This window comes from Hypanus sabinus, chromosome 7 (genome assembly GCF_030144855.1).
Source record: "Hypanus sabinus isolate sHypSab1 chromosome 7, sHypSab1.hap1, whole genome shotgun sequence".
Lineage (NCBI taxonomy): Eukaryota > Metazoa > Chordata > Chondrichthyes > Myliobatiformes > Dasyatidae > Hypanus > Hypanus sabinus.
Genome location: NC_082712.1, coordinates 97,107,464 through 97,121,372, shown reverse-complemented (window position 1 = coordinate 97,121,372; position 13,909 = coordinate 97,107,464). Strand labels below are relative to the sequence as shown.

The following is a 13,909-nucleotide window of genomic DNA, read 5'->3' as shown; positions in this document are numbered from 1 at the left end:
CCGCAAAGTTTACTCGGCTCTGCGCTGAACTGTGGTGGAGACTGTGGCCTGCTCTGGGCTCGGTGCCTGACCTCCGCAAAGTTTACTTGGCTCTGCACGGAACTGTGGTGGAGACTGTGGTCTGCTCTGGGCTCGGTGTCTGACCTCCGCAAAGTTTACTTGGCTCTGCACGGAACTGTGGTGGAGGCTGTGGCCTGCTCTGGGCTCGGTGTCTGACCTCCGCAAAGTTTACTTGGCTCTGCACGGAACTGTGGTGGAGGCTGTGGCCTGCTCTGGGCTCGGTGTCTGACCTCCACAAAGTTTACTTGGCTCTGCACGGAACTGTGGTGGAGGCTGTGGCCTGCTCTGGGCTCGGTGTCTGACCTCCGCAAAGTTTACTTGGCTCTGCACGGAACTGTGGTGGAGGCTGTGGCCTGCTCTGGGCTCGGTGTCTGACCTCCACAAAGTTTACTTGGCTCTGCACGGAACTGTGGTGGAGGCTGTGGCCTGCTCTGGGCTCGGTGTCTGACCTCCGCAAAGTTTACTTGGCTCTGCACGGAACAAAGGTGGAGGCTGTGGCCTGCTCTGGGCTCGGTGCCTGACCTCCGCAAAGTTTACTTGGCTCTGCGCTGAACTGTGGTGGAGACTGTGGCTTGCTCTGGGCTCGGTGCCTGACCTCCGCAAAGTTTACTCGGCTCTGCGCTGAACTGTGGTGGAGACTGTGGCCTGCTCTGGGCTCGGTGCCTGACCTCCGCAAAGTTTACTTGGCTCTGCACGGAACAAAGGTGGAGGCTGTGGCCTGCTCTGGGCTCGGTGCCTGACCTCCGCAAAGTTTACTCGGCTCTGCGCTGAACTGTGGTGGAGACTGTGGCCTGCTCTGGGCTCGGTGCCTGACCTCCGCAAAGTTTACTTGGCTCTGCACGGAACTGTGGTGGAGACTGTGGTCTGCTCTGGGCTCGGTGTCTGACCTCCGCAAAGTTTACTTGGCTCTGCACGGAACTGTGGTGGAGGCTGTGGCCTGCTCTGGGCTCGGTGTCTGACCTCCGCAAAGTTTACTTGGCTCTGCACGGAACTGTGGTGGAGGCTGTGGCCTGCTCTGGGCTCGGTGTCTGACCTCCACAAAGTTTACTTGGCTCTGCACGGAACTGTGGTGGAGGCTGTGGCCTGCTCTGGGCTCGGTGTCTGACCTCCGCAAAGTTTACTTGGCTCTGCACGGAACTGTGGTGGAGGCTGTGGCCTGCTCTGGGCTCGGTGTCTGACCTCCACAAAGTTTACTTGGCTCTGCACGGAACTGTGGTGGAGGCTGTGGCCTGCTCTGGGCTCGGTGTCTGACCTCCGCAAAGTTTACTTGGCTCTGCACGGAACAAAGGTGGAGGCTGTGGCCTGCTCTGGGCTCGGTGCCTGACCTCCGCAAAGTTTACTTGGCTCTGCGCTGAACTGTGGTGGAGACTGTGGCTTGCTCTGGGCTCGGTGCCTGACCTCCGCAAAGTTTACTCGGCTCTGCGCTGAACTGTGGTGGAGACTGTGGCCTGCTCTGGGCTCGGTGCCTGACCTCCGCAAAGTTTACTTGGCTCTGCACGGAACAAAGGTGGAGGCTGTGGCCTGCTCCAGGCTTCATGATGTTTCCTCGGCTTCACGTCTATGGACTCACTTTTGTTCTGAAAGCCACTTGCTTATTTTTATGGTTTGGATGATTTATTTTCTCCCTGCACATTGGGGTGTTTGAGGGTCTTTTTTATGGGTTCTTTTGGGTTTTTTTGTTTTGCCTGTAAGCAGACAAATCTCAAGGTTGTATAATTTATACATACTTTGAACTGTACCAAATTACGAGTGGTATTGCTAGTGTAAGTGCAAGCACGTTTTTTTCACTGAGGTTGGGCGGAGCTACAACTAAGGGGAACCCGAAGAGAAACTTCTTCACCCAGAGGCTGGTGTGAGTGTGGAATGAGATGCCCGACAAAGTCGTGGGTGTGGGTTTGATTTCAACATTTAAGAGCAGCACGGATAGGTATATATAGCAGAGGTATGGAGGGCTATAGCGCAGGTGCAGGATAACATTTTGGCACAGGCTAGATGGGCCAGAGGGGCAGGGGTAGAAGAAATAAATGTGCAGACTATTTTCTAAATAGGGAGAAAATCAAAAAATCTAAATAAAAATGCAAGGGGACTTGGGAGTCCTTGTGCAGAACCACCTAAAGGTTAACTCGTAGGTTGAGTCAGTGGTGAGGAAGGCAAATGCAATGTTAGCATTCACTTCAAGAAATCTAGAATATAAGAGCAGGGATGTGATGTTGAGAAATTATAAGGTACTGGTGTGGCCTCACCTTGAGTGTTGTGAACAGTTTAGGTCTCCTCCTCTAAGGAAAGATGTGCTGGCATTGGAGAGGGTCCAGAGGAGATTCACAAGGATGATTCTGAGAATGAAAGGGTTATCATATGAGGTACTTTTGATGGCTCTGGGCCTGTACTCGTTGGAATTTAGGAGGATGGTGGGGGGATCTCACCGAAACCTTTTGGGTGTTGAAAGGCCTAGAAAGAGTAGATGTGGAAAAGATGTTTCCCATGGTGGGGGAGTCTAGGATCAGCGAGCACAGCCTCAGACAGAAGGGGCATCCATTTAAAACAGAGATGCAGAGACATTTCTTTAGTAAGAGGGGGGTAAAGTTGTGGCATTTTGTTACCACAGGCAGCTGTGGAGGTCAGGTCATTGGGTGTACTGATAGGTTCTTGATTAGCCAGAACATCACGGGGGGAAAGGCTGGGGAGTGGGGCTGAGGAGGTGATAAAAAGATCAGCCATGATTGAATGGCAGAGCAGACTTGATGGGCCAAATGGCCTAATTCTGCTCCTATGTCTTACGATATTATGTGTTGTATTGTTCCAAGACTATGATTCTTAGATGGCAGTACACTCCGGCACAGTGGCTACTCTGGGTCCAATCAAAAGTGTATTTGTTCATCCTCTATGTCTCTTTTTGTCAGGAACGGGGCCGGATGGACCCAAACGCAGGACGCAGACACTGAAGTACTAGGGGGAGGACAGGATGGGGATGCCATGGCATTTAGGGTAGAGCTGGGGTTCAGGTCGATAGAGTGTCAGACAGGCAGAGTGGGGCGGGCTCCCGGAGTTCGAGTTCAGGTAGACAGGCTCCTGGGATTCAGGCAGGCAGGCAGACAGGTCTAGGTGGCTAGATAAGCTGGCGGAGAGCCCTCCCTGGGTGGGCCGCATATGTCCCGGGTAGGGCCACCTCCCAGGCGGAAACACCGGAGGCCTGGGCACGATGCGGACCCCTTGGCGGGTGCGGGGCACAATCCCAGGGTTCGGGCGGAAGAGGAGGACAGGGCAGAACCACCGCCGGGCAGCGGCAGGTCAGCTGGGCCTGCCTACAGAGGCAAGGGATAGGAACCAGCATAGATCCAAGGTGACCAACACAACAGCCATGATAGCAGGAAAATCGGGAAAGGCTGGCAGACAGTGCCACCCCGTGAACAAAACAAACGAGCGGAGAACCGGGACCAGTGCACGGGAAGAAAGGTGGGGGAGAGGACCAAACTGGCAATACTGGTATGGGGCAGAGAAGCACGATGAGGAGTAGATCTGAGCCCAGGCAGGATAACAGAATGCAGAGAAGAGTTCGGAGCCAGCAGGGAAACAGGAAACACAACAAAATGACCACCCGCCTGGTCCCAGTCCCAAGGCCCCTTATAAACATCTGCAGCTCAATGAGTCACAGGTGTGCCTCCTTGAGCCAGAGGGTCCTAACTAGATCACGGGTGACGGGAGGGGCAACTGCAGGACCCAGAGTCCGGAGCCCTCAGACCGGATCGAGACCTGGAACGCGGATTCCGGACCAGACTGGACCCTGACACTTTTATGATCTCAAATCCCTGCTGGATATTCAGAACATCAAGTACTTTAGGATTATCCCATCAGCAAGGTGCCCAATAGAGAAGGAATGGAGCTGGATTTTCTGCATGCTATTTGTTGAGTTATTGCCTGGACCTGTTGCGTATCATTGTGCTGAGAAGGTGTGCCATCCAAAAAAACCAGGTGCAAGTGATTGCCTTGGACATTTTTATTGTGATCACAAGACCCTGTTGGACATTGGCAATGTAGAAGACTGGTTCATTGGACTGCGGGGGAGCTGCATTCCCTCGCTTATTGCATGGTCAAGGCTCTCACTCCTCTGAGTCACCTGTTACAATCACTGGTGAAGGTGATGCCCAAGCTCACTGTATGACACTGGATTTTATACTGGATTGGGGGCTGGCCCCTTTAATCAGTGCAGCTCTCTGGTGCTTGCTCAGTGCTGCTCTCCAGTGCTCGCTCAGTGCTGCTCTCCAGTGCTCACTCAGTGCTGCTCTCCAGTGCTCACTCAGTGCTGCTCTCCAGTGCTCACTCAGTGCTGCTCTCCAGTGCTCACTCAGTGCTGCTCTCCAGTGCTCGCTCAGTGCTGCTTTCCAGTGCTTACTCAGTGCTGCTCTCCAGTGCTCACTCAGTGCTGCTCTCCAGTGCTCACTCAGTGCTGCTTTCCAATGCTCACTCAGTGCTGCTCTCCAGTGCTTACTCAGTGCTGCTCTCCAATGCTTACTCAGTGCTGCTTTCCAGTGCTCACTCAGTGCTGCTTTCCAGTGCTCACTCAGTGCTGCTCTCCAGTGCTCACTCAGTGCTGCTTTCCAGTGCTCACTCAGTGCTGCTTTCCAGTGCTCACTCAGTGCTGCTCTCCAGTGCTCACTCAGTGCTGCTCTCCAGTGCTCACTCAGTGCTGCTCTCCAGTGCTCACTCAGTGCTGCTCTCCAGTGCTCACTCAGTGCTGCTCTCCAGTGCTCACTCAGTGCTGCTCTCCAGTGCTCACTCGGTGCTGCTTTCCAGTGCTCACTCACTGCTCTCCAGTGCTCACTCAGTGCTGCTCTCCAGTGCTCACTCGGTGCTGCTCTCCAGTGCTTACTCAGTGCTGCTCTCCAGTGCTCACTCAGTGCTGCTTTCCAGTGCTCACTCAGTGCTGCTCTCCAGTGCTCACTCGGTGCTGCTCTCCAGTGCTCACTCAGTGCTGCTCTCCAGTGCTCACTCAGTGCTGCTCTCCAGTGCTCACTCAGTGCTGCTTTCCAGTGCTCACTCAGTGCTGCTCTCCAGTGCTCACTTGGTGCTGCTTTCCAGTGCTCGCTCAGTGCTGCTCTCCAGTGCTCACTCAGTGCTGCTCTCCAGTGCTCACTCAGTGCTGCTCTCCAGTGCTCGCTCAGTGCTGCTCTCCAGTGCTCACTCAGTGCTGCTCTCCAGTGCTCACTCAGTGCTGCTGTCCAGTGCTCACTCAGTGCTGCTCTCCAGTGCTCGCTCAGTGCTGCTCTCCAGTGCTCACTCGGTGCTGCTCTCCAGTGCTCACTCAGTGCTGCTCTCCAGTGCTCACTCAGTGCTGCTCTCCAGTGCTTACTCAGTGCTGCTCTCCAGTGCTCACTCAGTGCTGCTCTCCAGTGCTCACTCAGTGCTGCTTTCCAGTGCTCACTCGGTGCTGCTTTCCAGTGCTTACTCAGTGCTGCTCTCCAGTGCTCACTCAGTGCTGCTCTCCAGTGCTCACTCAGTGCTGCTCTCCAGTGCTTACTCAGTGCTGCTCTCCAGTGCTCACTCAGTGCTGCTCTCCAGTGCTCACTCAGTGCTGCTTTCCAGTGCTCTCTCAATGCTGCTCTCCAGTGCTCACTCAGTGCTGCTCTCCAGTGCTCACTCAGTACTGCAATTCAGTGCTCACTCACTGCTCTCCAGTGCTCACTCAGTGCTGCTCTCCAGTGCTTACTCAGTGCTGCTTTCCAGTGCTCACTCAGTGCTGCTCTCCAGTGCTTACTCAGTGCTGCTCTCCAATGCTTACTCAGTGCGGCTTTCCAGTGCTCACTCAGTGCTGCTCTCCAATGCTTACTCAGTGCTGCTTTCCAGTGCTCACTCAGTGCTGCTCTCCAGTGCTCACTCAGTGCTGCTCTCCAGTGCTCACTCAGTGCTGCTTTCCAGTGCTCACTCGGTGCTGCTTTCCAGTGCTCACTTAGTGCTGCTCTCCAGTGCTCACTCAGTGCTGCTCTCCAGTGCTCACTCGGTGCTGCTCTCCAGTGCTCACTCAGTGCTGCTGTCCAGTGCTCACTCAGTACTGCACTTCAGTGCTCACTCAGTGCTGCTGTCCAGTGCTCACTCGGTGCTGCTCCAGTGCTCACTCAGTGCTGCTCTCCAGTGCTCACTCGGTGCTGCTTTCCAGTGCTCACTTAGTGCTGCTCTCCAATACTCGCTCAGTGCTGCTCTCCAGTGCTCACTCAGTGCTGCTCTCCAGTGCTCACTCAGTGCTGCTGTCCAGTGCTCACTCGGTGCTGCTCTCCAGTGCTCACTCGGTGCTGCTCTCCAGTGCTCACTCGGTGCTGCTGTCCAGTGCTCACTCAGTACTGCACTTCAGTGCTCACTCAGTGCTGCTTTCCAGTGCTTACTCAGTGCTGCTCTCCAGTGCTCACTCAGTGCTGCTCTCCAATGCTTACTCAGTGCTGCTTTCCAGTGCTCACTCAGTGCTGCTCTCCAATGCTTACTCAGTGCTGCTTTCCAGTGCTCACTCAGTGCTGCTCTCCAGTGCTCACTCAGTGCTGCTCTCCAGTGCTCACTCAGTGCTGCTTTCCAGTGCTCACTCGGTGCTGCTTTCCAGTGCTCACTTAGTGCTGCTCTCCAGTGCTCACTCAGTGCTGCTCTCCAGTGCTCACTCAGTGCTGCTCTCCAGTGCTCACTCAGTGCTGCTGTCCAGTGCTCACTCAGTACTGCACTTCAGTGCTCACTCAGTGCTGCTGTCCAGTGCTCACTCGGTGCTGCTCCAGTGCTCACTCAGTGCTGCTCTCCAGTGCTCACTCGGTGCTGCTTTCCAGTGCTCACTTAGTGCTGCTCTCCAATACTCGCTCAGTGCTGCTCTCCAGTGCTCACTCAGTGCTGCTCTCCAGTGCTCACTCAGTGCTGCTGTCCAGTGCTCACTCGGTGCTGCTCTCCAGTGCTCACTCGGTGCTGCTCTCCAGTGCTCACTCGGTGCTGCTGTCCAGTGCTCACTCAGTACTGCACTTCAGTGCTCACTCAGTGCTGCTGTCTAGTGCTCACTCGGTGCTGCTCCAGTGCTCACTCAGTGCTGCTCTCCAGTGCTCACTCGGTGCTGCTTTCCAGTGCTCACTTAGTGCTGCTCTCCAATACTCGCTCAGTGCTGCTCTCCAGTGCTCACTCAGTGCTGCTCTCCAGTGCTCACTCTGTGCTGCTCTCCAGTGCTCACTCAGTGCTGCTCTCCAGTGCTGACTTGGTGCTGCTCTCCAGTGCTCACTCAGTGCTGCTCTCCAGTGCTTGCTCAGTGCTGCTCTCCAGGGCTCAGTGCTGCTCTCCAGTGCTTGCTCAGTGCTGCTCTCCAGTGCTTGCTCGGTGCTGCCCTCCAGTATTCGCTTGGTGCTGCTCTCCAGTGTTCGCTCAGGGGAAGGACAAGGGATTTGGCTATATGTTTTCTTTTCTCTTTGTGACTCTATGTTTTACTGAAACCATAACCATTTGTGCTGTGTGTTGCTGCTATATGTTTTGCTCCTTGGCCCTGGAGGTACACAGTTTTGTTTGGCTGTATTCATGTATGGTGGAATGATAATTAAACTTGAACTCGATGCTATTATTACAGTAGGATGCTTGCTTGCATACTATTTATACAGATCAAATCATTCCGCAGTGCATATAGCTGGAATAAAGCAATAACAATGCAGGGTGAAGTGTAACAACTACTACAAGTTCAAGATCATAACAAGGTAGATTGTGAGGGCAAGAATCTATCTTACTGTACAAGAGATCCATTCAAGAGTCTGATAACAGCGGGGTAGATGATGTCCTTGAGACTGAATCCACCAGGCAACAATTACAGGCCATTAACATAGAACATAGCACAGGAACAGGCCCTTCGGCCTGCAATGTTGTGCTGAACTAATTAATCAGTCACCTGCTACCTGATGTCCAGTTTGGGATTTGCCAGGCCTGTTCAACCCCAGACCCTCATCACGTTTTAATTCAGGACTTGATGGGATATGGCGGGGGGGGCAGGAGATTGGCCTGAGAGGAACTGGATCAGCCAAGATGAAATGGTAGAGCAGAATCGGTGGCCTGATTCTGCTCCTATATTTTATGAATTTATGGTAAGATGGTAAACTGAATCTCAGGGACACATATAGTGACACACACGTACTTTGATAATAAATTGAAGTTTGATTTAAAGCTGGTATTTGTTGGAACAGCAGCTAACAGGTTACACAGGGGGCAGCCACCCTTTGTCACACCCTTTGGTGTGAGGTTCAGCCACAAACAAAATCAGTTCTGGTGAGCCATCCCCCAATCCTCCTGATGGTCACAGTCTGTAAACCACAAGATTAGGCTGCTCTGACCTGCGACCGGTCAACAACATCAACAGCAGTAAAGTATGTGGGAAAACTGACACCTACAGATTACACACCATCTTGTTCTGGAAATATAATGACATCATTGTTGAGCGTCAATACAGGAATCCCATCACATGGTGTTATGGCAACAACCTTTCCCTCGATGTCACCAAAGATGCTGGTGATTCACTTCAGGAAGAAGGGTGGTGCACATTCTCCTGTGTCGGGCATGAGAGGGGTGAGGGTTTCAAGTTCTTCGGAGTGAACATCACCAATCACCTGCCCTAGTCCAACCTCGTGTATATCACAGTCAAGAGGGCTCACCAAAGTCTCTATTCTTCCTCAGGAGATGAAAGACTGTCCCTATCAACCTTTACCAATTTTTACTAATAACCATGGAAGATGTTCTGTCCGGATGCATCAAGGCTTGGCATGGCAACTGCTCTGACCCAGGCTGCAAGAAACTAGACAGCACCGTAGTGTAGTGGTTAGTGCAATGCTGTAACCCGAGTCCAGTTCCTGCTGCTGTCTGTACATTCTCCTCGTGACCGCGCGTGCTTCCTCCCACAGTCCAAAGATGTACCAGTTGGTAGGTTAATTGGTCAGTGTAAGTTGTCTTATAATTAGGGTAGGGTTGCTGGGCAGTGCAGCTCAAAGGGCCAAAAGGCTATATTGTCAGTCAATCATTCAATCAATAGACAAGTAGATAGATCAATAGTTAGACAAATAAATAGATTAATAGAAAGATAAATAAATAGATCACTCAATAGATAGATAGATAAATAAATAGATCGATAAATAGACAGATAGATAAATAAATAGATCACTCAATAGACAGATAGATAAATAAATAGATCACTCAATAGATAGATAGATAAATAAATAGATCGATAAATAGACAGATAGATAAATAAATAGATCACTCAATAGACAGATAGATGTGGACACAGCTCAGTACATCACAGAAACCAGTCTCCCCTCCATGGACTCTGTCTACACTTTGTGCTGCCTTGGAAAAGCCGCCAACAGAATCAAAGACCCTTACCTCCCTGGACATTCTCTCTACACCTCCCCATCAATCGGGTAGGTGATACAAAAGCCTGAAAGCACCTCCCACCAGACTCAAGGACAGCTCCTATCCCAGTGGTAGCAGACTCCTGAATGGACCTTGTGTATGGTAAGATGCACCCTTGGCCTCACGATCTGCCTCATTATGATCTTGCACTATATCGTTTACCTACACTGCACTCTCTCTGTAGCTGTCACACTTCATTCCACATTCTTGTTCTAGCTTAGTGCCCTGTGTAATGATCTGATCTGATCCAAGACAAGCTTTTCACTGTCTCACAGTGCATGTGACCAAAACCATTTCCCAAACCCATGGTACGAGGGGACCATCTAGACAATGTGGGCAGCTGCAGTTTCACGACCACCTTCTCAATGGTAGTTAGGGGTGGACAACATACACTCCGTGGTCACTTACATCCTGTACCTAATAATATGGACAGTGACTGCATCTTCCTGGTCTTCTGCTGCTGTAGCCCATCCACTTCAATGTTCAACGTGTTGTGTGTCCAGAGATGCTCCTCTGGACATCACTGCTGTAATGTGTGGTTATTTGAACTATTGTTGCCTTCTTGTCAGCTTGAACCAGTCTGGCCATTCTCCTCTGACCTCTCTCATTAATGAGGCCTTTTCACCCACAGAGCTGCCGCTAAGAGAATGGTTTTTGTTTTTCACACCATTCTCTGTAAAGTCTAGAGACCGTTGTACATGAAAATCCCAGGAGATCAGCAGATTCTCAAACCACCCAGTCTGGCATCAATGGTCATAGTCACTGGTATCACATCTCTTCCCCCATTCTGATGTTTGTGGCTGAACAGCAACTGAATCTTTTGACTGTGTCTGCATGTATTTATGCATTGAGCTGCTGATTAGCAGGTGAGCAGGTGTATCTAATAAAGTGGATGCTGAGCGTAAGTCTTGACCAAAAATGTCAGCAGAAACTTTCTGACCTCAGAAATGGGTGAGTGACATGTGAATACAGATGAAGACAGAAGCACAGAGAAAGTGATTGATTCAGAAGTACAATAGAACACAGAACATAAAATGGTACAGCCCTTCAGCCCACAATCTCGTGCTGACTTTTTAACCTATCGGGATATTATGTTGAAATTGTACTAACCATTGGTGATGCCTAATTTGGAGTATTGTGGGCAGTTTTGGCCACCTACCTACAGGAGAGATGTAAATAAGGTTGAAAGAATGCAGAGAAAATTTACAAGTATGTTGCTGGGACTGGATGACCTGCATTACAATGAAAGGCTGAATAGGTTAGGATTTTATTCAGTAGAAGACTGAGGGGAGATCTGAAAGAGGTGTACAAAATTATGAGGGGTACAGACAGGGTAAATGCAAGCAGGCTTTTTCCACTGAGTTTGGGTGGGACTACACCAGAGGTCATGGATTAAGGGTGAAAGGTTTAAGAGGAACATGAGGGGAAACCTCTTCACTCAGAGGGTGGTGAGAGTGTGGGATGAGCTGCCAGCACAAATGGTGCATGTGAGCTCGATTTCAACATTTAGGAGAAGTTTGGATCAGTATGTGGATGATAGGGGTGTGGAGGGCTTTGGTCGATGGGAGTAGTCAGTTTAAATGGCTCATCATGGACTAGATGGGCCAAAGAGTGTGCCTCTGTGTGTGCTTCTATGTCTCTAAGAACAATCTGACCCTTCCCTCCTAAGTAGCCCATTTTTCTATCATGAAGTCAAGAGTTAATTAGTGTGCACCAATGCTATAAAGAACATTCTCTGGGGCTGAGGACACTCAGGGTCAGTGAGCATAGACTGAAAGTGGAACAGTAAAGCAGGGTACAGGCCTTTAGCTGCCCTCTTCACCTGCCCCAAGAGCAACCGAACCCTTATGCTTACTGAAGAGTGTCGTAAATGTCCCTAATGTGCCTGCCTCTGCCACCGTCCCCTCAGCGTGTGGCATTCCACGCACCTGCCACTCGCTGTGCAAAACACCTACCGTGTATCCGTATACACAGACTCCGACGTACATTGGGAGACAGAGTTGCACCGACAGTATTTGAACAGGATGTCACCTGTACCGACACAATACTCACTCCTTGATGAAGTTATATAGATGTTGCTTGACTGACTTCTGGGTCACATCGATGAGCGTCTGCGACACACAAGAGGCAGAGTTAGACAAAGCACACTGCAGTGAGGCAGAAGCTTGAATCTCTGGGATTCAACACAGGAGATAGAAGCTGACCATTCATTCTCTCAGCCACTCAACCATTCAGTAACATCACAGGCTCTCACGTTAACCTCATATCCCACAATTCCCCTAGCATCCCAATTTCTGCTCTTCTACGTGTAGCCCCTTCACCTGAGCTTGTAAGGAAACTTGGCTCGTTACCCGGCTCTGCCAACAGCCTTGTGACTCAGCGGCAAGAAGGCCACCTTTCATAAACAATGTATGTCTAGGGTTGGAATGATTTGGGGTTCAGCCAAACAGGAGCATTGTGAGGTTCTGATTAAAGAAAGCCTGATTTGAGTGAATGCTGTGTAAATACTGCTCATTCACAGTTATCAGTTGGCAAGAAACAACAGATTGTACACCACGTCAAATTATAAAGAAAGTAAAATTACAAATTTCCGCTTTATCAAACAGTTAGTAGGAAAGAGAAAAGAAAAAAAATATATATTAAAAGGCCCAAACCAGTTAAGCCAGTCCAAATGTGCGCGTCCAGTTGGAGCTCAAGCTGGAGATGTCTTTACTCACACGCTGGACCCCGCATACTGCATTCTGAACTTTGCTTGAGATCGTGCTCTCTCTCAGGAATATTGGTCCTTACTCCATGGAGACATTCACCTGCACGATGCACCGTGCAACAGGGCCGCTCCTTCCCCTGGCATTCTCAGCCATCTTCCCTCCTATCCTCTCCACCACTCCCACCAAAACACCCGAGAACCAGACTATGGTCCGTCACCAGTATCTCTCTGCCCCGCCTTCTCCAGAACTTACTCCTGATCCCACCATCCTGATTGGCTGACACACATTCCTAAGCTGAACAACATGGCATATTATCTCTAGCCGAAACTAAAATATTCTACCAACTGGACAAACTGCTTTTGCAAAAAGCTACTGAAGTGAAATACATAGAGCATAGCAGTAGAAATCTCAGCCAGGGTGTTTCATATGGATAGATTCACCATTCTTGTTCAGAGAACTTTGAACAGTTCAATGTACTTTGTTTAACAGCCCTCTGGATAGCCCAGGATTCTATCTGCAACATTATACAACCTTGAGAAGCCCTCAGCCCGCACAAGTACTCACCGTCTGGTACTCAATCATATCATTCAAACTGGAAGAAAACTTTTCCAGGCACCCCTGTGTGAAAAAAGAGTCACAGCTGTAAAGAAATGCCATCCAGGACTCCCACCATCTTCCCACTGCTGCCATTGGGCAGGAGGTACAGGAGTTTCATGACTCTCACCACCAGGTCCAGGAACAGTTATTAACCTGCAACCGTCAGGCTCCTGAACCAGCGTGGACAACTTCACTCACATCAACACTGAACTGATCCCACAAACTATGGACTTGCTTTCAAGGACTCTACAACTCAAGTTCCCAAATTTATTTATTATTCATGTATTTATTTGTTATTATTTGATTTTATTTTTATATTGGCACAGTTTGTCTTCCTACGCACATTGGCCCATCTTTCTTTTGTGTGGATTTCATTGATCCTATTGTATTTTTATGTTCTACTGTGAAAGCCTTATTACTTTGATAATAAATTTACTTTGAACTTTCAAATGCTAATAATTGGTAGTTTCTCTATCTCCACCAAGTAGTTACTGCTGACCCATCAGATACAGTCAGCAGTGGTTAGATTATTGAAGTGTTGCCCCTCTCACCCCTTAGGGGCAAGTATGGAGGGGCAGGTCAGTGGTTAGATAATTGAAGTACTGCCCCTCCCACCCCTTGGGGCAAGTATGGAGGTGCAGGTCACTGGTTAGATTCTTGAAGTACTGCCCCTCCCACCCTTAGGGGCAAGTAGGAAAGGTGTGGTCAATGATTAGATTACTGAAATTAGTCTGAGCTCCCCACGTGAATGAATTACCTGCAGAGGCTCTCTCACTGTAAGAGTGAGGCAGGGGAGAGGGGCCTTGCACCTCTGCCTTCTCCAGCACCCTCAGGATATCGTGTGCTGTAGCCTCTGAAACACTGAGGGAGACTAGTTCTCTGAAACCTCCACGAAAGAAGGGTTAAACTCATTGCCACTCAGACTACAGGCAGGAGTTCCCAGCCTGAGATCCACCAACCCCTCGGTTAATGGTAAGGCTCCATGGCAGGTTGGGAACATCTAATTGAGAGATTACAAGAAAATGGGATTAGTCCAGTGGTGGAGCTGAGAGGCCAGCAATGGAGAATTTCAACCTTCTCAGGAGTTATATGCTTTCTTTGACTGCACTTGTCCCTTGCACCCTGCCCTGTCTTCATTATCTGATGAAGGA

At 50.2% G+C, this 13,909-nt stretch overlaps 1 protein-coding gene across 3 annotated transcripts in view; it reads right to left on the bottom strand.

The window, feature by feature from the left end:
* LOC132397021 (arf-GAP with coiled-coil, ANK repeat and PH domain-containing protein 2-like) overlaps positions 1-13,909 on the bottom strand; it is a 159,235-nt gene that overhangs the window by 89,460 nt on the left and 55,866 nt on the right. For all 3 annotated transcript variants that reach the window (XM_059975246.1, XM_059975247.1, XM_059975248.1), the window contains exons 4-5: positions 12,726-12,779; positions 11,506-11,564 (exon numbers count right to left, since the gene is read on the bottom strand). In XM_059975246.1, the coding sequence (XP_059831229.1) occupies positions 11,506-11,564; positions 12,726-12,779 (113 nt within the window). The remainder of the gene's footprint in view (positions 1-11,505; positions 11,565-12,725; positions 12,780-13,909) is intronic.